The sequence below is a fragment of the Homalodisca vitripennis genome, chromosome 6 (assembly GCF_021130785.1).
Source record: "Homalodisca vitripennis isolate AUS2020 chromosome 6, UT_GWSS_2.1, whole genome shotgun sequence".
In the NCBI taxonomy this organism is placed as follows: domain Eukaryota; kingdom Metazoa; phylum Arthropoda; class Insecta; order Hemiptera; family Cicadellidae; genus Homalodisca; species Homalodisca vitripennis.
Genome location: NC_060212.1, coordinates 33,795,973 through 33,823,029, shown reverse-complemented (window position 1 = coordinate 33,823,029; position 27,057 = coordinate 33,795,973). Strand labels below are relative to the sequence as shown.

The window sequence follows — 27,057 nt, the reverse complement described above, 5'->3', positions numbered from 1 at the left end:
CAATGCCTTGACCATGTCCTTGCATTGAATAAGCACCCCCCTTGAAATCGGGGGATGCTAATTCAGCACCTTGCCCGAGTCATGCAAGATTAAATTTGCTTTGAGATTGCTTTTTTTTGTCATGCAAGATTAAATTGACTAATTTTTTAGGTTTGGATTGGAGAAGATATCCAACAGTTGACTAAAACACTTGTATCCTTAAAAATAAAATATCCTTCCAGTACAGCCAAAAAAGTTTATACTGCCTGCAGTTGCATTAAATTTAAAATGTTATTACAAATTATGAACTTTAAAATCTATACCATAGTTGTTGTGTTGGTGATGTCTTATCAATGATAAAGTGGACTTTAACATTCTTGTAAATGGTTACTATCATTAAATCTTTTGAAACATTAAAATTTAAAAGAATAGCATCGACATTTTTAAAAGAGGTTTAAAGATTTGACATTTTGATAGAATATTGGCTAAGACTAAACCAAGTCAAGTACAAGTAGAAATGATGTATCATATTTGGTTGAAATTTTTTCATTTATGTATTGAAATATAAACGTGATTTTCAGAACTTTTCAGACTCCATGTTTAAAACTTTAAAGAAATATAAACCATTCCAATTCACACATGTTTCTGCAATTTTTCAAGGATTCCAAGTTAAATGGTTCAGGATAAAAATGAAACCCCACACAGTTATTTATGGTTTTAAAACTACAATTTTAATTTTCCAATTCGCACCATGGCGAAATATTGCTAATAAAGTTAAAATCTTTACAAATTTCGGCGTTGCTGTGAAGAGCCATCTTTAGTTAACAGATGTTAAACCAAAACTAACAGAACCAATAACATACATCAAAACAAATCAACCAAAACCAAATGTGTTATTTGTTAGCTTTTAAAAATTAATAGAGCAGAAAGACTTGTATCATGACTGTTAGTAGTCAGCCAATCAGGTGATCAATATGGCTTCTTTATCACGTGCTGCCAGCTTTTGGATAATCTGACGCTGTTTTCTTTGTTGAAATTATTTTTATTTTTGATTATTTTAAAATTTTTGGACACTTAATTGTAGTGTGTAATTTTTTTAATGATTGAATTTTATCAAATTTTGTTGTACCTTTGGTTTTGCATCCATACTTGATTTTTGAATATCATGTTTTGTGTGCTTAATGTTTTCACAAACACATGTAAATATTAAACATTTTATTTCCCCCTTGTAGACTGAGCCACAACATATTCAAAATCGTATATGACATTCGAGATGTACACATTGGAATTGTGTTCTCCTCTAGTTAAGAACATCCTTAATTTTTAAGCAGGCTTGAATACTATTTTATAATTTATTCCTTGGATCTAATGAAGATAGACCAGTCTTAAAGTGAAGAACATCCAAAACTGGCCTATCTTCCTTAAATTCAAGGAACAGGCAATAAAAGTGTTGTGAAATCAAATTGAGAGAATAGCATCCCTCAACTGCTTGTAGGTTCACGCATCTGATAAAATAACAAGTCAACATTTGTTTATGTATTTTGTCTAAATAGGTTGAATTGATCAATGGTGACGAATAACATTCCACAGTGCTTGTACAGTAGTTTGCTTTACAGTACAAGTACAGTTCCACAATGAAAGGCAATTTCATTGCTTTTTATTTTAAAGATTCTTTCTGAAGCAACATAGCTAAAGTTCAGAAGCAACATTTGTGAAGGTGGCAGTGCTCTAGAATGGTCTTTGAAAGGAACTTTGGAGCGGTGCTCTGCAAATACAACATCTTTGAATTCATCAAAACATGAAGTAATTCCGTTTTTACAAGAACAAACATGATAATAATCAACTCTAATATGTTTGACTTCTACAATGATAGCTTTGCTTTATTCATCACAAGTTTATAAAAGTGGACTTTCTTCACTGAACTTAGCTGACTCTAACCTTCCAGTCTTTTCAATTATCTATACCAATTTCTAGTCCTGAAACTGTCTAAGTTGTATAATAGACAACTCTTTTTGTTTTACAAATATAATACTGTTAGATTGCTGTGTTATATATTGTCTATACATTGCTATTTTTCTTTTTGAGAATGTTGTATTCAAAATAGCATTGTTGTTAATAAATAAATAAAATAATTGTATCTGTGTAGGAGAGAACATGCTCACGCTAGAGTTCTTGTTTACTAGATCGGAGGTTGATTTGATTTACATACATATCCCAATAGACAGGGTTTAAACAAATATGCTCACTCTTAGAGTTCATGTTTACTAGATCAGAGTTTGATTTGATTTACATACATATCCCAATGGACAGAGTTTAAACAAACATGCTCACACTAGAGTTCATGTTTACTAGATCAGAGGTTTATTTGATTTACATACATATCCCAATGGACAGGGTTTAAACAAACATGCTCACACTAGAGTTCATGTTTACTAGATCAGAGGTTTATTTGATTTACATACATATCCCAATGGACAGGGTTTAAACAAAACATGCTCACACTAGAGTTCATGTTTACTAGATCAGAGTTTGATTTGATTTACATACATATCCCAATGGACAGGGTTTAAACAAACATGCTCACACTAGAGTTCATGTTTACTTGACCAGAGGTTGTTTTGGTTTACATACATATCCCAATGGACAGAGTTTAAACAAACATGCTCACACTAGAGTTCATGTTTACTAGATCAGAGTTTGATTTGATTTACATACATATCCCAATGGACAGAGTTTAAACAAACATGCTCACACTAGAGTTCATGTTTACTAGATCAGAGGTTGTTTTGATTTACATACATATCCCAATGGACAGAGTTTAAACAAACATGCTCACACTAGAGTTCATGTTTACTAGATCAGAGGTTGTTTTGATTTACATACATATCCCAATGGACAGAGTTTAAACAGACATGCTCACACTAGAGTTCATGTTTACTAGATCAGAGGTTGTTTTGATTTACATACATATCCCAATGGACAGAGTTTAAACAGACATGCTCACACTAGAGTTCATGTTTACTAGATCAGAGTTTGATTTGATTTACATACATATCCCAATGGACAGAGTTTAAACAGACATGCTCACACTAGAGTTCATGTTTACTAGATCAGAGGTTTATATGATTTACATACATATCCCAATGGACAGAGTTTAAACAGACATGCTCACACTAGAGTTCATGCTTACTAGATCAGAGGTTTATTTGATTTACATACATATCCCAATGGACAGAGTTTAAACAGACATGCTCACACTAGAGTTCATGTTTACTAGATCAGAGGTTTATTTGATTTACATACATATCCCAATGGACAGGGTTTAATTAAACAAACATGCTCACACTAGAGTTCATGTTTACTAGATCAGAGGTTTATTTGATTTACATACATATCCCAATGGACAGAGTTTAAACAGACATGCTCACACTAGAGTTCATGTTTACTAGATCACAGTTTGATTTGATTTACATACATATCCCAATGGACAGAGTTTAAACAGACATGCTCGCACTAGAGTTTCATGTTTACTAGATCAGAGGTTTATTTGATTTACATACATATCCCAATGGACAGAGTTTAAACAGACATGCTCACATTAGAGTTCATGTTTACTAGATCAGAGGTTTATTTGATTTACATACATATCCCAATGGACAGGGTTTAATTAAACAAACATGCTCACACTAGAGTTCATGTTTACTAGATCAGAGGTTTATTTGATTTACATACTTATCCCAATGGACAGAGTTTAAACAGACATGCTCACACTAGAGTTCATGTATACTAGATCAGAGTTTGATTTGATTTACATACATATCCCAATGGACAGCGTTTAAACAGACATGCTCACACTAGAGTTCATGTTTACTAGATCAGAGGTTTATTTGATTTACATACATATCCCAATGGACAGAGTTTAAACAGACATGCTCACACTAGAGTTCATGTTTACTAGATCAGAGTTTGATTTGATTTTACATACATATCCCAATAGACAGGGTTTAAACAAATATGCTCACTCTTAGAGTTCATGTTTACTAGATCAGAGGTTGTTTTGATTTACATACATATCCCAATGGACAGGGTTTAAACAAACATGCTCACACTAGAGTTCATGTTCACTAGATCAGAGGTTTATTTGATTTACATACATATCCCAATGGACAGGGTTTAAACAAACATGCTCACACTAGAGTTAATGTTTACTAGATCAGAGGTTTATTTGATTTACATACATATCCCAATGGTCAGGGTTTAATTAAACAGACATGCTCACACTAGAGTTCATGTTTACTAGATCAGAGGTTTATTTGATTTACATACATATCCCAATGGACAGAGTTTAAACAGACATACTCACACTAGAGTTCATGTTTACTAGATCAGAGTTTGATTTGATTTACATACATATCCCAATGGACAGGGTTTAAACAAACATGCTCACACTAGAGTTCATGTTTACTAGATCAGAGGTGTATTTGATTTACATACATATCCCAATGGACAGGGTTTAAACAAACATGCTCACACTAGAGTTCATGTTTACTAGATCAGAGGTTTATTTGATTTACATACATATCCCAATGGACAGGGTTTAAAACAAACATGCTCACACTAGAGTTCATGTTTACTAGTTCAGAGGTGTATTTGATTTACATACATATCCCAATGGACAGGGTTTAAACAAACATGCTCACACTAGAGTTCTTGTTTACTAGATCGGAGGTTGATTTGATTTACATACATATCCCAATGGACAGGGTTTAAAACAAACGTGCTCACACTAGAGTTCATGTTTACTAGATCAGAGGTTTATTTGATTTACATTACATATCCCAATGGACAGGGTTTAAACAAACATGCTCACACTAGAGTTCATGTTTACTAGATCAGAGGTTTATTTGATTTACATACATATCCCAATGGACAGGGTTTAAACAAACATGCTCACTCTTAGAGTTCATGTTTACTAGATCAGATGTTTATTTGATTTACATACATATCCCAATGGACAGGGTTTAAACAAACATGCTCACTCTTAGAGTTCATGTTTACTAGATCAGATGTTTATTTGATTTTACATACATATCCCAATGGACAGGGTTTAAACATAAGTGGAAGTCACAAAATATATACAAATCTGGCCCTCTAATAACAAACTCTGTAAGTAGAGGATTTAAAATTATGTTTTTGTATAGAAGCTGGCTACAAGAATACGTCATATATTGTGATTAGACTTTTTCAATTGTTGAAGTAAATCATGCATCAATCCTATCTGTCATGTTGTTTCTCATGGTGGACCTAGTCGTGTAAAATTCTAGCTTTTATTTATAAGTTTTATTTCACTTTTGTCTACTCAATGCCCAACAGGGAATGAAATGAGATACAATAAGCAAAGACATATTGTATATTTTCACATTACCAAGTCTACAACAACAGTGTTCAATGGTTCTGTACAATGTGAACTATTGTTCCATTTCATTTTATATCATCTTCAGGTCTGGAAAATTATGTTATTTTAAAAACTGAGGGCTGAAAGCTTTTTAAAGGTGTGAGCTTAATAAAACAATAAAAGAATATCCAACATTTTCCATTGTTATTCGTTACAAAAATCAATGCTGGTTTAAAGGACTGGAATCTGTTGTCTTCAGCTCTCAAAAATATTTTGAGACAAGGATAAGGGCAATCAAAAATATTAAAAAAACCTATTGTTGATGTACTTGCCAGAATAAAAAATAATAGCAAACAAGTTATGTGTTAAAAACGTCAAGCATATATCTGTAAGTCCAGAGTAGTAATAAGAAGCATAAACCATATTACTGCACAATAAAGGGGCATTGCACAATAACTGGCGTTCACAGCTGGGTAAGGTTTTTAAAAATATTTTGACACCTAGTATAATTTGCAATGCTTCAGGGTGGTCTAGACAATCCTGGACTTCTCATAACAATCACCCTACTGACAAGCATGGAAATAGTGCTCCAACACTTTTAGTACAATCAACCTGTACATCAGAAATTCCTTGTCAGAAAATCCTTACTATCTGGTTTCTTCAATGTAAATAAATTATGACCATCAAAAATAGTATGAGTGAAACTGTATAGAAAACCCTGATACATTTGAAATCTGTTTAATTAGTCAGAAACGGTCACTGGGGTACACAATGGTAAATAAAAACCGACCGTTATTTAAAAAATTTAAAATACTCACACTACCAGGTTTATACATTTTTTAATTTAGTCCATAAAAACCTAAACACCTTTGACCAATACAAAAATCAGCATAATCATAATACTAGACACAAAACTCTTCTTGTCTTACCAATTCATAAAACTTCTTTATTTGAAAAAGTCCACTATATGCGGGAATTCGCTTATTTAATTGTTTACCTTTATCACTAAAAGAGCTTAAAAATAATAATTTTTAAAATAGTATTAAAAACCTCCTCATAGAAAAAGCTTATTACAGTGTAAATGAAATGCAGAAAGATTTTTAAAATAATATAACTAATCAATTTTAAAATCACAACCCATGCAATTATTCATTATTACGCCATATTATCACTTCAGTCTATGTAAAATAAGGATGATTTGTTATTCTTTATAGACATAATACAATATAGAATACATGCAGAACATACTGCAACGCTTGTATTTTAGTTATACATTTAAAAAACTTGATCATGCACCTGTTTGTATTACTTATGTATTCAAATGTCAATGTGCAATAAATACTTTGAATTGGAAATAATCACTTTTACTCTACCTTAATTTAATATAGATCTTATAAATGGATTAAGAAACATGCAAAAGAACACTCTCTCAACTGTTAATGGTAAGCTAGTTAATGTTTTAGGTAGTTTGATTTGACAAAATGTGTGACTTTCTCTAGTAAATGTAAAGAACAATTTGAAATATTTAACCTTTTACTGAGAAATATTTTTATTTGCAGTTTCAGTCCAAGTGATAGTAAGTTTGCCACCTGCTCGGATGACGGAACGATTAAATTTGGGACTTCCAACGCTGTCAAGAAGAAAGGACACTAAGAGGCGAGTTGAACGACTTCACTTAGTATAATATCAACTTTCACAATCTATTCATATAGTTATTTTTTAATGTAGTTTTATTCTTCAATAATTATCATTTCTTTAGATAAAACTTAGAATTTAAAGAGCATTAAAATATCATTATTTTTAGGAGTGTTACTTGACTGATAGTCTATGTTAAATTATTGAAATAACATAATTTTATAAAATTAACGGGTACATGTGAACTTTCACAACTGCCGTCGTGTACCCAATTGGGTACACACCGGGCTTTTTATGTTATTATTGTTGAAAAATTCTACAGCAAATAAAAACGGCCAAAAATAAGCCGTTGTCGTTAACATGTTAAAATGTAAATTTTTATGTCAAAATTAAGTATGCATACATAAGACCATGTCTGAATATACTATCTGAAGATATTAATGCCAATAAAAGATTTTCAGTAGTATATTTTAGTAAAACCTAATTCAAATTATTACAAAGTGTAATTGTGTTGTAAAATAATATGGAAGATTGGGGTAAACTAGTAGTTACACATTGGTTGCTGCCTAAAACAAAGTTTATTGACTAAATGTCAGATTTTTATTGGTTATTCCTAAGTAACTTTTTATTATAACATGGCAATCGGTATTAAATCAGCAATTGGATTTATTTTATAAAAATATAATTCGCTTGGGTTTTCCCCACCAGTGAGGTACAACTGGTACACATGTTAATTTTACGGGAAACTACTAAAATTTGAATTTGATGTTCAAAGCTAAACAAAGCATCAGATTACAGTTGCATAGAATGTTTGTAAAAACGTTACTTTTACTGTTTGTTGATACCACTTTTCTGGCTTTTACTTTTACTCTTAATTATTAATAATAATTAACAACAAGTCATAAAATAACAATCAAAATTTTACTTCAGAACAGAAAAGTGTATCATTAATATGTTTACATTACAGAACTTTTGGTGTTATATTGTGTGAAACACTTTAGATAAGTCAATAAATTGGGCTAATACGTAACATCCTTTACTAAATTGTTATTACATAGTCCTTTACATAGCGTATTACATTTTTAGTAGATCCTCTTAGAGTTGTACAAGATATAGTCACTAATTGGGGCTGTACGTACTACATCGGTAACCTACTATAGTAAATGTAATTATGTGAACACTATGAATCGTATCTAAGGCACAAGTCACTAAGTAACTCCTGAATCTGCAGTGCCTGATTTCCTCTTGATCAAGAATCAAGAATCAAAAAGCTTTATTGTCATTAAATACATAAGTGTACAATAGACATTGTCATGAACATAGTAAACATATATTATAAATAAAAACTATATTACAGTAAAATTTTTTTAAGTGGTTCATTTATTAAAATTATTGCTTAAACACATTTATAAATAAAAAATAAAGTTAAAAACACATACAATAATTTAAAATAATAACAAAGTTTACAGTTTACATTAAGGTTTTTGTATCACAGTTAGACAATAGACAATAGACAATCTTTATTTGTCAAAAACATTAATAAAAATGTATAACAATGGTAAAAAATAAAATAAAATTCGCTAAGCTACAGCATGCTTAAGTTAAAAAGTCGTCTATATTTAAAAAGTCTTCTACATTGTAGATACATTTCTTTATCAAAATGTTTTTCATGTGTTTCTTGAACAAATTGACTGGCATAGTTTGAATGAAATTAGGTAGTACACTATAAAATGTAATCCCTTGGTATTGGAAACTTTTCTGAGTTAAACTGAAAGTACACTTGCTATTAAACATTGTATGCTAAATCAGTGTAAATTGCTTCTAACAAACATTAAAATGGATAAAATATACATGGACGGTAATGTTGAAAGTACACCAAGTTTCTTAAAAAGAATCCACTCTCTCCTATTTGAGTCAATGGTTGAAGCGAACAGTCTTGTGGTGGTCTGACCGTGTCATGTTGCAGGTCACGGAGCAGACGTTAAGTGTGTCCACTGGCACCCTCAGAAGGGCCTCGTCATCTCCGGCAGTAAGGATAACCAACAGCCCGTCAAACTGTGGGACCCCAAGACTGGACAGTCACTCGCTACTTTGTAAGTTTCAAGTGGTACCTAGCAGGAAAGTAACTTTTATCTCCGACCAGCGAGTGTTTCACCGTAATATTACTGCAAGTTAAAAAATCCAAAGATCTTACGAAATAGTACGCAAATAATTATTCGGAGGATTAATGATCTACCAGCATTGAATCGCACCACTGTCATTTTTCAACACTTCTTGTTAGAAAAAGGCAGAACATACACTTTGCTTTTGTAATGTTCCAAGTGTAATTGATGAATATTTTGCAACTCTTATTGGTTAATGACAAAAAAGAAATCAGGAATAATTGGAAGAATGAATGATTTATGTTATGGATGATTGTTCATGTATACTTGTTGTTTACACATTACTACAGTTATGCTACTAGAATCTCCACCTAATTCAGTGTTGAGTTTACTAGGAGATAGCTTTGCTAAATAATAATAAGTATAACAATTTAAAGCATTTTTATTTGTATTTTTAAATCTACGTTCCTACGGTAGGTAGTACCATTTAGATAATCTTAAGAACAAACATTAAAAACTACTAAAAACAAGTAAGGAGTTAATTAGTAGACCCAAAGTGTAACAATTATTAAATTAAATGCCTTAAAGAAACCAGCAGTAACCAATATTTTAACAATATAACACTAATGTGAATAAAATCAACAATATAACGATGCTACTTCAGAAAAATAGTTCCTGCAATGAAGTGGAAAGTTTTGTTAAGTCGAAAAGTCGAGAGTAAGGAGAATTGATAATTCACATCATGCTGAAGGCCTGTAATCTAGATGTCAGAGCAACAATGAGTCCATCAAAGAATAAGTCCATAATGCTGTTTACCTCGTTGCCTGGTTGAAGAATTCTCGGAATGGTACTGAACTGGAGATAATTGCGGCTATGATGTCCCAATGCAGATAAGTGGTGAGATCTAAGGCAAGGGAGGGGAACAAAAAATCTGGTTGCTCCATCAGGGGAGGCAGGTCACTAAAGAGTTGAGAACTTTATAAAGGAACATGATATCATTTGTTGATAGTCTATGCAACATTGTATAAGGATTTAGAGTTCCTTTACACTGAATCTTAATAACTCCTCCCCCCACCAACCACACACATCTGAGAGGGTGTTTTTTATGTTTGTTGTATACAATTTGTGTTGTTCAAGCACAACTATTGTTTTCCAATAATTGAAAAAAAAAGACCATCGCATAATAAAATTAGAAAATTATTACATTAATTATCAGTCTTCATAACTTTCAATGGAAGACATGATGTACTTTAAAATACATTTAGTGTGTGACATGAACCGTAAGCATTAAATTCCACTGTGTGTGTCTCAGACATGCGCACAAATCAACGGTTATGGACGTCAAGTGGAACAACAATGGCAACTGGCTGGTAACGGCGTCCAGGGACCACTTACTCAAGCTGTTTGACGTGCGGAACTTGTCATCCGAGGTGCAGACATTCCGTGGCCACAAGAAGGAGAGCAGCTCCGTCGCCTGGCATCCGTACCACGAGGGGTTGTTCTGCAGCGGGGGCTCGGACGGGGCCATACTCTTCTGGCATGTGGGGTGAGTCAGAGATCCGATCTCAAACATGAGTTGATACATTTTCTACTTAAAAGTAAATTAATTAACTGGTCAAAGAAAACTTCAAGAGGAAGAAACATTCTAGAATCAACCACATACATTTCTATGGATGGAATATGGATTTTATGGTAACTGATGTCTATGATGAATCTTATATAAGTTTGAATTCTATTATTAAACATATTTACAATTGATTTTACTCAGAATGAGCCATGAAAGCTACTGATTCTTGAATATTCTTCTCTTGAAAGTTCTTCATTAAAACAAAAATTTGATAATTCTTCCAAAAATGTTACCCCGTCTACTCTGTAAAACCAATCTGGATAACCCAGATATCCAGATAAATGTTGTGATTTTAAATTTTGCAATATTTACAAAAAACAATAATATTGTTTATAAATTCTTAAGAGTGTGAAAAATTAAACATTTTAAAAACTTTAGTTTGTTAACACCTTCAGCATTATAGCAACAAAATCAGACTTGATAACAACTAAAGTACAAAACTTTATTTTACAATATATATATATATATATATATACATAAAAATCCAAATTTACTTAAATTTAAACATGAAACTCATAGCCATAACATATGTAATAAAAATTATGCTGAAATTGGACAAAGTTGGTTAAGATAAAACCTTTAATGATTATTGCATTTTTGTATTCTGTTACAATCACTGTGTAAGCTTAATTATTGTTAGTTTTAAGATTTAGACGTGGCTGTAACAATGAGCTGTATTTATGACTTTGTCAATGATATTGTACATTTTTGTGACAAATAAAAATGATGAAATGAAATGAAAATTGAAATAAATTAAATACCATTATTGAGCTGTGAGTAAGGGAACAATGGTTTGCTTGGTTGTGCAGAGCTGACAAGGAGGTGGGAGCGATAGAGCAAGCGCATGACAGCATTGTGTGGACTCTGGCGTGGCACCCGCTCGGTCACATCTTGTGTTCAGGAAGTAACGACCATTCGAGCAAGTTCTGGACACGCAATCGACCTGGCGACCTAATGAGGGACAAGTACAACCTCAACACACTGCCCGCCAACATGTCAGGCCTCGACGAGAACGAAATCGGTTTGTCCCATTTCTCACACTTACGACGTGAAAGTTAAATAACTTAAACGTAAAATTTATGTTCTTGAACACAACAGTTCTTCCTTACAAAATGTTTGTTTGAGTCTACGATCAGTAATAAGGTTTGGAAAAGTAAAAATTACGGGAAATGTAAGTGGGAGAAAAACCAAAATTTTCTCCAATCTGTATTGCACGATTTCTTGTAGTCTTGTAAGTAACTGTAGAGTTCAGAACTTTTTTATTCATATTTTTCTAAACTTCACATGTTTTCTGTTACCATGAAATATGATATGTTTAGAGTTATAGGATTACATCCGTTGTATTTGCAAGATTTACTTTCTGATATATAATGGTATCTCGTTAACCATTTCTTACTGAAACAAAACCAATATATGAAGAAAACCTAAGAGTATTATACAAACCAATTTATTAAAACTGATACAGCTCCTGTTTATTAACAGATTGAGCACAATTATTTCAATTTTGTTTAAAGTTGTTATTGACGGTGGAAAGTTTAAAGGATAATATGATTTTGGACATTTGGTATCGTTATATGTTACAAAAAAGTATAACACCAAATTTCACAGTGTTATAGTTTCCTATTTTTGGCACCTGAACATGACCTATGTGCAGAGATGTAAAATATGAATCAGGGTAAATAATGAAGAGTGTTATACATTTTTAACTTAACGCATAGCAAATGTCGAAATCCTATTATCCTTATTATAACCTTTCTATGGTGTTATATACAATTCAACAATAAATGTAGTGTATTATCAATTAAGTAAACTGAAACGTATATTGGTGATTACAAATTACAGGGTCATCGAAAAATAAATGCCCTAGATTTTAAATAACTGTCATAAAAAAAAAACTATTAAAGGTAATTTAAAGGTGTGTAGTCTTAAAATGTGCGGAAAGAAATTAATTTTTTTTTTCATACCTTAGTGTATGTTTCAATGTGAGCACCGTTCGTTTGCCCTGCAGATATCAAGTCTGTAGTCAACTTCCTGCCACGTGCGTCCAATCATATCTGGCGTAACAGTTAAGATTGCGGAAGAAATTTGCTCCCGAAGATGGTCCAAATCCCGAATCTTTTCTGCGTAAACTGTATTTTTTATGTACCCCCCAGGAAAACGAAATCCAAAGGGGTAAGATCAGGACTTCTAGGAGGCCATGAAATGGGGGCTGCTGCTCTACCAATCCAACCGTTTGGGAAGCGTGTGCGTTTAGTGCAGCGCGTACCTCGCGATGGTAGTGAGGTGGAGCCCCATTCTTGTATAAAAATGATTCGCTGTCCACGTCTGTTGTTCGATATCGTCCTAATTGGGGGAACACAAACAGTTCAAGCATGTCCAGGTAAACTAGGCCTGTAATGGTTTTTTCTACAAAAAAGAAAGGTCCAATAACTTTGTCATGGAAATAACGCACACTACGCATTGAGTTTGGGAGAATCGCGCACATACTCGTGGATTTCGTTTGGCTGTTGCGATCCCCATACACGGCAATTGTGACGATTTACACATCCATTTATGTGAAACTTTTTGTTTGCACTGTCAACATCGTACTGAGCGGCGGCGCGTCTGTGGCCGGCTGACCTTGACGATTGCGCAGCTTGTCTTGCGCATCACAAAGACAGGGAAACACAATCAGACGAACTAAAAACAAAACTTGCGTTTCACCAGTTATCGTCCAGTGAAAGAATTACTCATTTAACATGAAAGGTTTTGATGTTATAATTTTATTAAATCTAGGCATTATTTTTCGATGACCCTGTATTATATGTAAGAAAAATGCTGTCAAAATTTAACTGATATATTTTTTCTCTTTTCTTCTTGAAAGTGTCGTTATCAACATTATACAAGTAAGTAGACCTGATTTTTTTGTATCCAAGCTAGCTCTATAGTACTATTTATATGTTAAATCAGAAAATGAAAACTATATTGAAATGATAAACAAGTATTGCTAAAGAAATAAAAAAACTTCTGCTTTGTTGTCATTGGTTTTAAGTGAAATTCGATATTTTGTTTTACTGTAAGAAAATGTTAGCTAAATATTTTGGTGACAGACTTCATCCAGTTGCAAATAATATTTTGAAAACAAAAATACTGAACGATTAAAGCAACGTATTTAAGTTAAGTTTACTATGATTAAGGTTATTTGACAGATAATTTATATTTTACCAAATACTAAAAATATTACAATTTTTGGATGAAATAGAATTTTTTTGTAGTGAATTACATTTTTTATCATTTTTGGTTTTTAAAAATCACTTGCTGTTAAAATGTGTATAAAATGCCATTAAAATGTAATGTACTTGGATAGATGATATTACATAAAATAGCATAAATATTACAAATTGCAAATCTGTTATTTCAATATTTTAAATTTCTAGTTAAGAAAGCTAGAGTTAAATGAATACACCAATATTATGGAGCATAATTTTAAATTAATTTAAATATCACTTAAACAATCTTTGTTACTTTGCTTTTAACTTCAGGAGTAAGAAAGAGTTATGTGCTTATAATGTTGTGCTTAACAAGCAAAAAACTCTCAAATTGAATATTCTTCGATATATGGAACAAAATAAAGTAACTGACTTTCATGGAGTTGTAACAATTTTAATTGCACTGTTAAAGGTAAAATACAGATTTCAAGTGTGAAATATCAATAATTCCTCGTAGTCAGCGATTACAAATTTTGTTAGGAAGGTTTACAGTAATTTGTGATAAAAATTGCAGATGACCTGAGTGTGATACCTGGCATGGGTCCAGAGGACAAAGTTGAGACCATCAACCCTGCCTCTGACAACTCTGGAGCCATCCCCGGTCTGGACATCGATTCTACAGATGAGAAAGTCAAAGTTGTTCTGAAGAAGGTATTGAGGAACATTTTCACTATATATTCGTGTGTTAAAATGTACACTAACAGATTAGCCATGGTAAATTTTTACCCTGTTAGTGCCAGGCAAAAAAATTAAGTTTTTTCCAAGAATGCTGGGGATTTTCCACCCAGTGTACTACTGTAGAGAGTCAGGCCTATTTCATCCGTTTTGCAGTGTTTTACTAAAGAAGTTATTAAAATTACAAATATTGATTTATTTTCCTAATTTTTTGACCAGTAAGCAGAAAAAGAAATTTCCTTTTTAAACCTATAAAACAAATTGTATTTGTAGATGTATTGTTTTAAAAAATAAAAATATTTAAATTATACATTTTTTCCAGATTAACGGTAGAAAAAATATTTTACTATAAAACACAATATCACGTGAAATAGAAAGTTTAACTAAATAAAATGATAAAAATCTTTGATTAATATGTTATAAACTGTAGAAGTTATGTTGTAAATTTTTATTTTTTTTATCTTGCTTTACACTAAATTTAAAACAAAATAGCTAATTAATCTTACAAAATTGCTATAAATATTTTTTCTTGGTAATATATTTAGTTCATTCTGATTCTATATATACAAAAAGTATAATGCATTAACAAAATATTGTGGTAGAATTTTTTTGTGAACGTTCGTATATAAAGACATTTTCATTTCTTCGGTAGTTTTCACAATGTTTGTACATTTGGACATTGGCATTTTTCTGTAGTTTTTATAACTTAACTTAGTTTTTCAAACTAAAAGGGTTAATATTTATGTAATAAAATAATATTTTAAACTTGATTTAAGATTTCAGTTTAATCCATCTGTGCCTTTAATTATTATTAATTTTTACGTACAGTTTTATATCACACTGTGATTGATTTTCAGGTGCCGTATTCTAAACCAATCCCGAAGAACTTTCAAGCCCATTGGAACCACGCTGCTGTTGGTGATGGTATGAGTAACTCAGTTTTAGTGGGGGCTGTAATAGTTCTTAATAAAGTAAAATTCTATTCTCTAATATCGTACCAAGTAAACAAAAATAATATTTCCTTGATATTGTCATTGAAGTGCTTTATGACGTAATAATAATTTTCTACAATGCCATACAAAAATACGGTACAGTAGAGAAATCAGATAACAAGAATCGTATTTGTAAAGGCTTCTGGAAGTGAAGTTGCCGGCGTACGAGTCTGTCTAGCATATTTTTAGTTGCTAATTAATTATACTTAAAGTACAATTTTTACAATCATTAAACATTAGGCATCTCTGAAATAATTAAAAGTAATCTATCTATGTAGGTTAGGAGTTAATTTGTTTATATTTATTTTTTTCTTGACAGTAAATGATACCGTATTAAAAAACATAGGTTAAATTTTTTGCTAATTTGAGATTCTCTTGGATGTCTTTTATGAGTGAAATTCGGATTTGACAAGATCCACTTCAGATGAAGTAATAGTCAACTTTCAAAAATAATGAATTTCTTTATTTCCTATAAAAAGATAATATATATAATTTTTGTGTGTTAAGTTTGTATAGTACTTAGATACAAATTGCGCTTAAGAAGTCTTTCTTAAGTACAGTTCAATGTTGATGCATTATTTTTTATCTGTTTCTATGTTTTTTAGAATATGTTTCAGCCTTTAACTTCCACGTAGTGATTTCGTTTCCATAAACCAAAACCCAATCCAGTCATCTACAAACTAGTTAACTCGTTTCCCACCGTTGGTTTTTCTGTAATCCCGTGTTTCCCAGTATATACTTTCCTATTGCTTGATGATCGTGTCCTTATCTCCAAGGATTCCGTCAATTCGTCTTTTCCCTTGGTAGTAACTCCTCCTTGATCCCTACCCATTACGCTTTCTCTGGATTAAGTTTGGAGATTTTCACAGATGATAAGGATGGATTTGACCCCATTGAACTCATCAATCAGTTGATCGTAAATCAACCTGGAGTTATCCCGTTGGCAGAAATTGAACCAGAAAGTTTGATCATTTACGGGAAACAAATTGATCTGAAACGTAAGTAACTAATTTTTATTATTAGGCTATCCACTTTCGTCCTTCTGATTGTCTAACTGTGCATGGTGCTGTTGTTCTTTTGTGGAGTGTGCTGGTTTGGTTGTCATTCTATTAACTCAGATGATTAAAATAACCAAGTAATATTGTAGTTTGTCCTTTGATTGTCTATGGTGCTGTTGTGCTTTTGTGGAGTGTGCTGGTTTGGTTCTCATTCTATTAACTCAGATGATTAAAATAACTAAGTAATATCGTAGATTTATTAGAAAGCATGAAGTGCACGTGATTGTTACCCGTTAGTGTTCGAACGCTGTTAAAAAGCAGCCAAAAACGTATTTTAAACAAAACGTAAAATTTAACAATCATTTCACTTGTTGCATTTTGCATGATTGGTACTATCAATTAAGTGATTACCGTAAGTAGTTATTACAATATTTATTGCAATTCATGTAAATGACAAAAAAGGTGAGATGTTGGTATAGGCTACTGGGGCTTGTAGTAGTTCTTTGAGTACTAACTAGTAGTAGTTTAGTAGGACTGCTGAACTCTTACTTATTGTGGACAAGTGAATTGAAACGTTTAGTTTTGTAAATAACCTGCAATTACTCTCATTCTTGAAAACATCAACCCTTTGGAGACCAATGGTCTAGTCATCAAGCAGAATATTTAAATTTAAATATCTGTAAATTAATACTTTTGAATAAAATATAAATTTATGCTGTTTATAAATCTTTGTACCTAAATACAGTATTGCTTCCATTTCATTTTGGTTTGGTTACGTAAAACGCTTAAATGACTTTTGTACTGTGTGCACATGAGTTAAGTGTGACAGATTCCGACGGATGGTAATGTAATATATTCTTCGTTCTGATTGATAGTTGTTTGTGTTGTCATCTTGTGTCTCTGTGTCTTTAACCTTGTCTTCATACTGTTGTGTAGTTTTGATGTACAGTTAGTTAGCCAAGTTTGGGTAATTTTTAGTCAAGTGAACTGGATCGGTTGTGTCACAGTAAACTTGGTGATATAAATAATAAAATTTAGTAATTAAAAATATATTAAATCACAGTTATACATTAAATACATTAGAAGGATATAGTTTATTTTGGTAAAGTAGGTGGTTTTTTAATTTATTTAAAGAAATAAAATCACATTTATTTCCACAAAATACCATTTATTTCCACAAAATACTGAAAAACAGAAGTAAATATTTTGTATTGAAAAAGAAAACAAATGTAGCATTTGGATATCTAATGGTAATAAAATATACAATAATATTCAAGTAATACAATTCAAAATAGTTAAAATTAAATAATTTAACGCTAAATAATGTTAAAAAGTCTTATATCACATAATCCATATATTGAAATAAAGAGAGAAATAAAATAAAAAATATATATACATACATTATATATTATATATATATATATATATAAATATATATACATACATTAAAAATAACTTGGGAAAAAAGTCTACATGGGCCTTAATGGCCTGTGCGTAGACTCAAGTTGAACTTTTTAGAATTAGAATTTTAACTTGAGCAGTGTGTAGATTAATTGTATACATTTTTTAATTGAAAGAAGTTGTTTGATGTAGAATAACTTATGGATATGGCTTAAGAATTCTGATAATTAGCAATATTGTAGAGAAAGTAGACAGAACAAATAAAAATATTGAGTGAACAAAAATTAATAAAAATAGGATAATTACTTATGAAAACGAATTTTTCTATCTTTAGTTTGGAGAGGAGAGGAGACAATCCCGTCAGTCAGTTGTCAGAATCCCATATATTTTTAACTGCATTCTGTCTAATTCTTGAGAGCGTCCGGGACATGATTGTTTCTTGTCCATCAAAACATCAAATGAGCAAAACTAATTGTGAAAACTGTGGTATGTTACAGCAACGGACGACCTGACGTTAGCCATCAAGAAGGGCTCAGAAGCGTTTGCTCGGTTCATCAATTCGGGTGCAGTGGAGGAGCTGAACGATGTCAGGCCTTACATGGACCTGAGTGACGACGAGTCCAAACCTGCGTCCTCTACCCCTGTCCCCGACAACGAGAACCAAGACTCCACTTCTGTAAGAATAACATAGAACCTATAGATTTAAGAACGTAGCCAGGAAATAATTTTGGAGGGTCTAAACAACAGATTTTTTCTGTATTGGACAGAGGCAAGGCCCCATTTTGTTCCTTAAAAAAGTCTTGACCTGTTTCTTTATTGAGAACGATCTTTCAGTAGTACATGTTAGTAATACTGAATTATTTAAATAATAATACTCGTTAATTAAAAAAGTAATTGAAAAAAAATTGAAAATTTGAGGGGGTCCAAGGGCTTTGGACCCCCTTACTGGCTACGCCCTTGTATAGAATGATTGTCCTAGACGTCCATGCTCTGCTGAGCAACAAGAATTACCCAATATAAGTAAAAAATGAAAGAACAAAAAATAATATTTGCAACAAAAATGTGTGACGTAAAATATATAAAACAAGTTTACCAAATTGTATGGGTATGTTTTTTAAATATGACATACGCAAAATTCAGAATACCTAAATTAAAGAAAATAGACATAGCAATGTATAATATTGTAATGGTTGTATTAATAAATAATGTTGTATTTTTTATGTTTGTATGAAAAAGTGCTTACTTAAAACATTGGCCTACTTGCAGAGTAACTGGGAAGCACAATAATTAAAACATATTCTTTACATTGCTATTTAAAATCTCTGGACTCAACACTTGGTCTTCTTTGCTGTTTGACACTCCATGTTTAAAAATATTGAACTATTAAATAAATGTTGTTTATTTCTTTGTATTTATCTTGATGTACACAAAGTTTTATTCAGCTATATAATAATATTTTCAGTATCTTCATTCAAGGTAATTAAGTTTGATTTAATTTAGGTTATCTTGCAATGTTAATATTTAACAGTAAAATATGTCTCTACAATTTATTACATGAAAATTAAAATCTAACAGTTCAGTTTTTTTATCACGTAATTACTCATGGAACCTCTTGATATTGACAAAATTACAAATATAATTCTTCTTGTGTAAGAAGAGTAAATGGTTCAATGGTTAGAAAAAGAGGCTTCAGACAGCTGATCCTGCAAGGATGTTATATTTTTAGTGGACTGTGTATTTGCTTAATTAATGAGCAATTAGTTTGATGGTGTTTTCTGCTGCAGGCGGACCATGAAGATTCTTGGCAGAACAGCAACAGAAGTGAAGACACTCAGCAGTCCCAGTCACAGCAGCCTCTGTTAGGTGCGTACAAATGTTCAGTGATCTCCAAGTACGTTCACATTGTAAGACAATACGTTCAGACCAACTAACTACCAAGAATTGAACGTTCTGCAGTAACTGAGCCGATTTAGTAGGTTCCGAACTATCAGTATTATTATACAAAATCCATTAATTTATTTATTCAAATTAATATTCTTTTTAAATGTTGACAAAACATCGGTTACACCACTTGGCCTTTCTTTTTTTATGTGAGATATTTGTGCAGGTGTTTTTGGCCAACAGTGTCAGTCCGTATCGACAGCTCTATCATCAAAATAGATTTTAGGTGTTCTTCGGAAAGGTTGGCTCTGTAATTGGATTTCACAAAAATAATTTTTTGAGAAATTAGTTTAGTGACATTCTGATCGAAAAACTAACTTTTGAAATGATCACTCAGACACATAAAGAGAAATGTAAAATCGTGGATTTTAACAATTTGCCGGTTGATTACAAATAAACTATTGATCAGGGCAATTAATTAACGAGCCTACAGTACGAAACACATTTTAAACCCGAACTTTAAAATGGAAGATGTGTATTCTTGTAGCATGCCTTGTATTACTCTTTTAACTCCTTATTTGCAGCAAGTTTAACAGCTCAAGTTGAAGTGCTAAAAATGTGTAGTCAATATTAACTTTTGGGATTTTAGTTGTAACTATTCTGCTGTTGTTGCACCCAAAGTGATCCCAAATTGTTTTTTTTTTTTCCCCTGCAAGCGTCTTAAAAACTGGTGAGTAATGTCAGTCATTGCCTATATTTTCCACATAAAATAACTTTTACATCGGTCCACAACTGTATTTGGAGACAAGCAGAGTGAGTTAAAGTATTTTATGATTTTGGAGACAAACCTCCTCAACGGTCATTAAGTTTTTACTTACTACCGTCATGAAAAGGCTTGCTAGCTTTAACTAATTGTTGACATTTGTTGAAACTTCCTCAAACAGCAACCTCTTTCTAATGTTTATCCACGTTGAGATTGCGTACATTTTTTCAAATATTGTACTTTTTCTGCTTGTGACTGACCTATAATTTAACAAGTTCATGACAACGCTTATTTCAGGACTTTTTTATTTGCCGTCAAATTTTTCAATTATAATGGCAAAAAATTGTAATAGTTTTTTTTTACGTTAAACGTCTAAGTATAACGAAAAATATATGTAAGTTAGGGTTCGCAATTTTGCACAAAAAATTTATTTCAATGTTTCTCCGTGTACCCCAAGGAGTACCTAAAAATTAATTTACCTTAAAAATCGAGCAATGGCGTCCCCAACGAACATACACATTTAACAAACCACCAAGACAGGCAAACAATTAAAATACAATGAGGAAATGCACAGCAACGTATATCCCCATCAGGCGCACAACACGCTCTACGAAAAATCGAGTACCCGAAGAGATACACGTCGTCGTAAACGTGTTAAGCATATATGCTTCTACAATGTTTTGTTTTGTAATGTCTATAATTGTATACTATTTAAACACATTTATATTTTCATCACAAATCAAACACAAAGCGGTGTTGTTTTCAACCACAAAGTACTCGACACACTTCCTTAAACATTAAACACTCAGTACTGGCAATCAACTTTTCTCTTTTTAGACAGAGATATAATTGAACTGAGGATTACAAACCCAAACCACGTGCGTAAGTCTGTCACTAAGAGTGAGAATGTAAAAATCTAGGTTAGGCTGTTGACTTTTGTTTAGCACAGTAACGCAATCATGTTACATACCGAGCTACCCTTCCCTCTCCACTCTACATACAGAGTACAGTCCACACTAATCACAGTTTTGATACTACCAGCCTAAAATATAGAATTTTAAGAAGGCCGCTTCTTTAAGTGAAGTGCACTGTAGTGACACTTCTACGGTTGAGTGGTCTGTACTCTGTCTGACACTTGAGTCTATTTGTGGTAGGTTAGGGCCGTGCGGCGGACTTTTCAGCCTCACCCCTCTAGACTTTGGAACATTGAGCATGTGCGCCACGGCGTTTGGTAATCTTCATAGAGATATTAAAAAGAACTTTGCTCTTTGTTTTTTTTTATAATCCTTTTGTGTTCTTAATTTGTAGAAATGGACAAAACATAATCTGTTTCAAACATAATCTGTTTGTGTCCAATGGGCAGAGAATATCCAATTTTTGTGTTTTCTTTTCAATGTCCCTATGAAGTAGAAAAGAAAGATGATAAAGATAAGACTGTTCTTCCTATCATATAAAAACTTTCTTCAATTTGAGTTTTCTTAGGATTTATAGAAAATCCTAATGAAGACGGGAGAATCTCAATAGTGTATGTTGTACAGGTTCTCAGGATCAAGACATGAGGCATCTGTTGATGCAACCTCCCCCATCGTTCCCGGGTCTTGAGGAGCAGAGGCTACGACCTCCACCTCCCCTACCTTCACCCCAACAAGGAGAAATGTTCCGCTCCATGGCGCCACCAGAACCATTCCGTCCTCCAGACAACTTCCGGCAAGGCTTCCCACACGATATCCAGAATCAGAATAGAGACTTCCAACGTCCGATGCCGAGCAGAGAGTTCAACAGGACGCCGGACTTCAGAGAGGACATGTACAGAGGTCCTGGGGAGCCGTTTAGGCCTGACTTCGGAATGAGAGGCAGACAAGATCGATCCCCACCGCCTTTCCGGGGGAGGAACCAAGGGTTCATCAACGATCAGGAGGACACCAGGTCGAGCTTTCCCGAGGATCAGGATATGCGGGCGTCCTTTGGGAACGGCGATTATGACGACGATGGTGATGGAGACGGTGATCAGTGGAACAATGAGGAACGTTTCAGAGACAGTTACGACTGGAATGACGAGGGCATGGACGAAGATGAACCGATGGATGAAGATTATCGTAATGGAGACAGGAGGTACCAGCAACAGTCTTACCAGCAGAAGAAGTTCCCCAGAGGTCCGAGAAGTAGAGGTAGTCCTCGTGGCGGCAGAGGGATGGATAGGGGAAGGAGAATGCGGGGGAGGGGAAGAGGGGGGTCAAGGGGTGGTGGGTTCAGACCGAGAGGGCGAAACCCTCGCAGATAGAACAACTAAAATTCAGTCGGTTCGATTGAGAACTGATTGAATAAAACTGTGTACCACGTGTTTCCATACAGTTCATGAGTGTTTTTAATTTACCTAGCAAGCCTTCTCAGTCTCCATTTTGATATTGTGTAAGTAATTAGCTCTGGAGAAAGTTACGATTATTCAAATTACTTCTATCAGTGTAAATCTTTCTAAATCAACGCGTTCCTAAAAAATTACTTTTACGGTTTAAATAATAAGGCTAAAACAATGTACTGTATAACTAAAGCGTACATTTCCTGTAGTTAAATATTTATTAGTGTTACTCAGACTATATTATTTTAACAAAGATTTCTGAGAATTTAATTTTTTTTTAATATTTCAACGATTTCCAAACAGATCAATTAGTTATATGTTTTGTGTTGTGATAAAGGCAATTATTCATAATAGTCTTCACATAATCCGTAGTTATACGTACAACATTGTTAAAAACGATGTTATTCGTGTTGCTATTACAAATTCTTGAAGAAATCATTAATATTTTCCTTTGAGGAACCCTCAAGAATGCTATTAAGATGAAAGTGTTAAATCCAAATCTGGGATTGAGTACATCAAAATGTTAAATCACTATTATGAATCAAATTTGTGCCCATCTTTAGTTGATAATCAGAATTGTTGTATTGTTTAAAATTTATGGAAGATTGGACAATGTGAACATTTGTAACATTTCTAATTTATCTTTTTAATTACCGTTCAAGCAGTTTATCCAAAATTACGTATTTTCAATCATTATTTTGAAACAAAGTGTTTTCAAGTAGTTTTAAAGATCAGCTCATTCTTTAATATGGTGATCAAAAACACATCAACTGAAAAACATAATAGGTGTAATGATTAAGATGTTTCCAAAAATTTGGTTGTATAGGTTAATGTTATGGTATGTTTTGTTTTTATTGCCAACTGTTGTTTTATATTTTATTCAAGAATTGGTTTTGATAGTATTTTTAATAATTTTTGTTTAAGAATGGTTAAAACTTTTAATGCTTTTTACCAATATAAGTTAGTCTTATAATTTTATTCCATTTGCTTGGATACATGGTATGTGGTTTGAGAGTGTTTCTAATTTTTTTAAACTTTGAACATTATTATCTCTTTTGATCAACATTTTTGCCTGAAATGAGCCTTCACTTGTGTATTATGTATATTTTGAAGAATATCGTATTCATGTGAATCTATTTGAAGAATATCGTATCTATGTGAACCTTAAAATCTAGCGTCATATTGTCGTTTCTATCATATTACCTTTAAATTGTCCTCCAGACACAAGTTTTTGGTAATTGAAAAATATGAATGTCCTATTAGTAAAATAACTTGAATATGAAATCAATTCTTTCAAATCAAATTTTCTTTCAATTATGATTATGTAAAATGACTTTGACCACTCTAAAATTATATCCTAGCTTTCTTTAAAATGTAAACTTACAAGTGGTTATTACTATGATGTTGGATTTTTACTGTATAGTGTTTTTTTTTAAGTAAAAAATTTGTATTCCCATTATAATATACTTTATTAACAACAATAAAACCTGTTCTCGATTTTAAGTTAATTACATAATTAAGTTGCAATGATTGAAAAATGAAATTGTTTTGTAAAGATGGATCTTTATGTATTTTGGATTGAATTTTCAAAGCAATTACAGACATTGTATAATCTTCACAGTTACAATTTAAAGGAGATTACATTTTTCTTTGTATTACAGTAGTTTCATAAATGTTCTTTTTCCCACTGTGTTTTACGAAAAGCTCAGTGAGATACACACATTTTTACCTTGTCTTGAAATTAATAGCACTTTTTCTAAGAAATCATTTTACTTTTTCTGGGCTGATTACTTTGAGACTTACCGTCTTGGGATTTCCCTAGATCAGACTTTACAAGGTGGGAAGTGATATTAACCATTATTTTTATTTATTGCTATTAATCACATAAAATATTTGCCCTACAAAGAGTACAGGAATTTGTAGCAGGGTCAAAGTCAATTGCGTTTTCACTAATTATCGTTTTCAGTCTCATCTGTGTTTTTGTGAAATAATATTAATCGTGATGTCTGGCTGATTTTCAATTGACAGATCGCTTTTGTCTTTGATTTTTAATAGGATTTTCTTAACTATCTGTATTATTCGTGTGATAATTTTCAAGTTTTGGCAATAACTATGATGATGAAAATTTCTCATTTGTTCATAATCTTTCAATCTTTGAAATTTGTTTTATATAATAATTACAATCTGAATTAGTAAATAATGAAATGGGTATTTTTCAGGTAATACCTTGTGGAAAGGTTGGGCCAATCAACCAAAGTACATTTTTGAACGTAAAGTAAAACAATATGGCCTATTAATTTTGTTTCAGGGGTAAATAACAGTTTTATCTTAAACTGAAATCCCTGAATATTTAACATACTGTCAAATCAATATATCGGTAAAATTTAGGGTTTAATGTTGGAATTTTTACGTACGAAAAAACAATTTCAAGCTAACCATTATCATGTAAAGTGGAATTTTATCCTCCTTTGCAGATATATCAACTTGTCACTTATATGCACCACATACATAAGTTACAACTATCTTGTGTCAAAGACACATCTTTTGCAACATTAAAATAAAAATCGTGTTACAGAAATCTCATGTCAGTCATAATTAATTGGTTTATACAATTTATTTTGAAGCCGGTTTGACATAATGGTAATACTATACTTGTCATAATTGCAGTTCTAAAAGTACAAATGTTAAAATTGTTATCTGCTTAGATCATTATAAGCTATTTTTAGAACAATGTTATGTGTACAAATTAAAAAGTGTAATTTAGTTTTTAAGTGGATTAAAATTTTTGTAGTTTGTTTTATTAAAAAGCATGCTAGGTTCTTTTTTAGTTCATTGTTTGTAAACTACTGTATCATTGTACTGATTGGCCAAGGATATGAAAATCGATTTTTATTTGTATAAAAAAACACATTTTGATTACTGTTGTTATGATGTTAGTGTACATAATTTTTCCTTGAATCACGGTAAAATAAAGAAGCAAGCCTTGTTCAGGTCCTAAATGTTAACCCTTCCTTCCCTTTCTGCTCCAAGTGTACCTGATGAACTAAAGGTCATCTCTTAAGTAAAATGAGAACTGATGAAATTGAAGCTTTCTCCAAAGTTGACTTGGGCGGAAAAGAATCAATACTAACTGGCACCAATATCCGGACAAGGGTGCGCTGGCTGATGCCAATATCACGGCAGGGTAGTGCTAACTGGTATCATAACAGGACAGGGTAATGCTAACTGGTATGAATATCGGGATAGGATAATGATAACTGGTATCAATAACGGGACAGGGTAGTGCTAACTGGTATCAATGTCAGGACAGGGTAATGCTAACTGGCACCAATAGCAGGAGAGGGTAATGCTAACTGGTATCAATAGCAGGACAGGGTAGTGCTAACTGGTATCAATGTCAGGACAGGGTAATGCTAACTGGCACCAATAGCAGGAGAGGGTAGGCTAACTGGTGTCAATAGCGGGACATGGTAGTGCTAACTGGCACCAATAGCAGGAGAGGATAATGCTAACTGGTATCAATAACGGGACAGGGTAGTGCTAACTGGTATCAATAGCGGGACAGGGTAGTGCTAACTGGCATAAATAGAGGGACAGGGTAATGCTAACTGGCACCAATAGCAGGAGAGGATAATGCTAACTGGTATCAATAACGGGACAGGGTAGTGCTAACTGGTATCAATAGCGGGACAGGGTAGTGCTAACTGGCATAAATAGAGGGACAGGGTAATGCTAACTGGCACCAATAGCAGGAGAGGATAATGCTAACTGGTATCAATAGCGGGACAGGGTAATGCTAACTGGTATCAATAACGGGACAGGGTAGTGCTAACTGGTATCAATAGCGGGACTGGGTAGTGCTAACTGGCATCAATAGCGGGGCAGGGTAGTGCTAACTGGCACCAATAGCTGGACAGAGGAGTGCTTCTAAAGAATTATATTTCAATTATTAGTTACCTCTTCAAACAGTACCCTCAGGAAATTCTTTGCTATAAATTATTTAAT

The 27,057-nt window shown here is 32.7% G+C and overlaps 1 protein-coding gene across 1 annotated transcript; it reads left to right on the top strand.

The window, feature by feature from the left end:
• Positions 1 to 918: 918 nt before the first annotated feature.
• On the top strand, positions 919 to 26,037 carry LOC124365347 (pre-mRNA 3' end processing protein WDR33-like). Its single transcript, XM_046821321.1, is given in 12 exon segments — positions 919 to 944; positions 6,934 to 6,986; positions 6,989 to 7,030; positions 8,976 to 9,102; positions 10,424 to 10,657; positions 11,548 to 11,759; positions 14,501 to 14,637; positions 15,519 to 15,585; positions 16,523 to 16,651; positions 18,550 to 18,728; positions 19,837 to 19,915; positions 22,235 to 26,037. Coding segments are annotated over 12 exon segments (2,028 nt in total). The 3' UTR covers positions 22,978 to 26,037.
• The last annotated feature ends 1,020 nt before the right edge of the window (positions 26,038 to 27,057 follow it).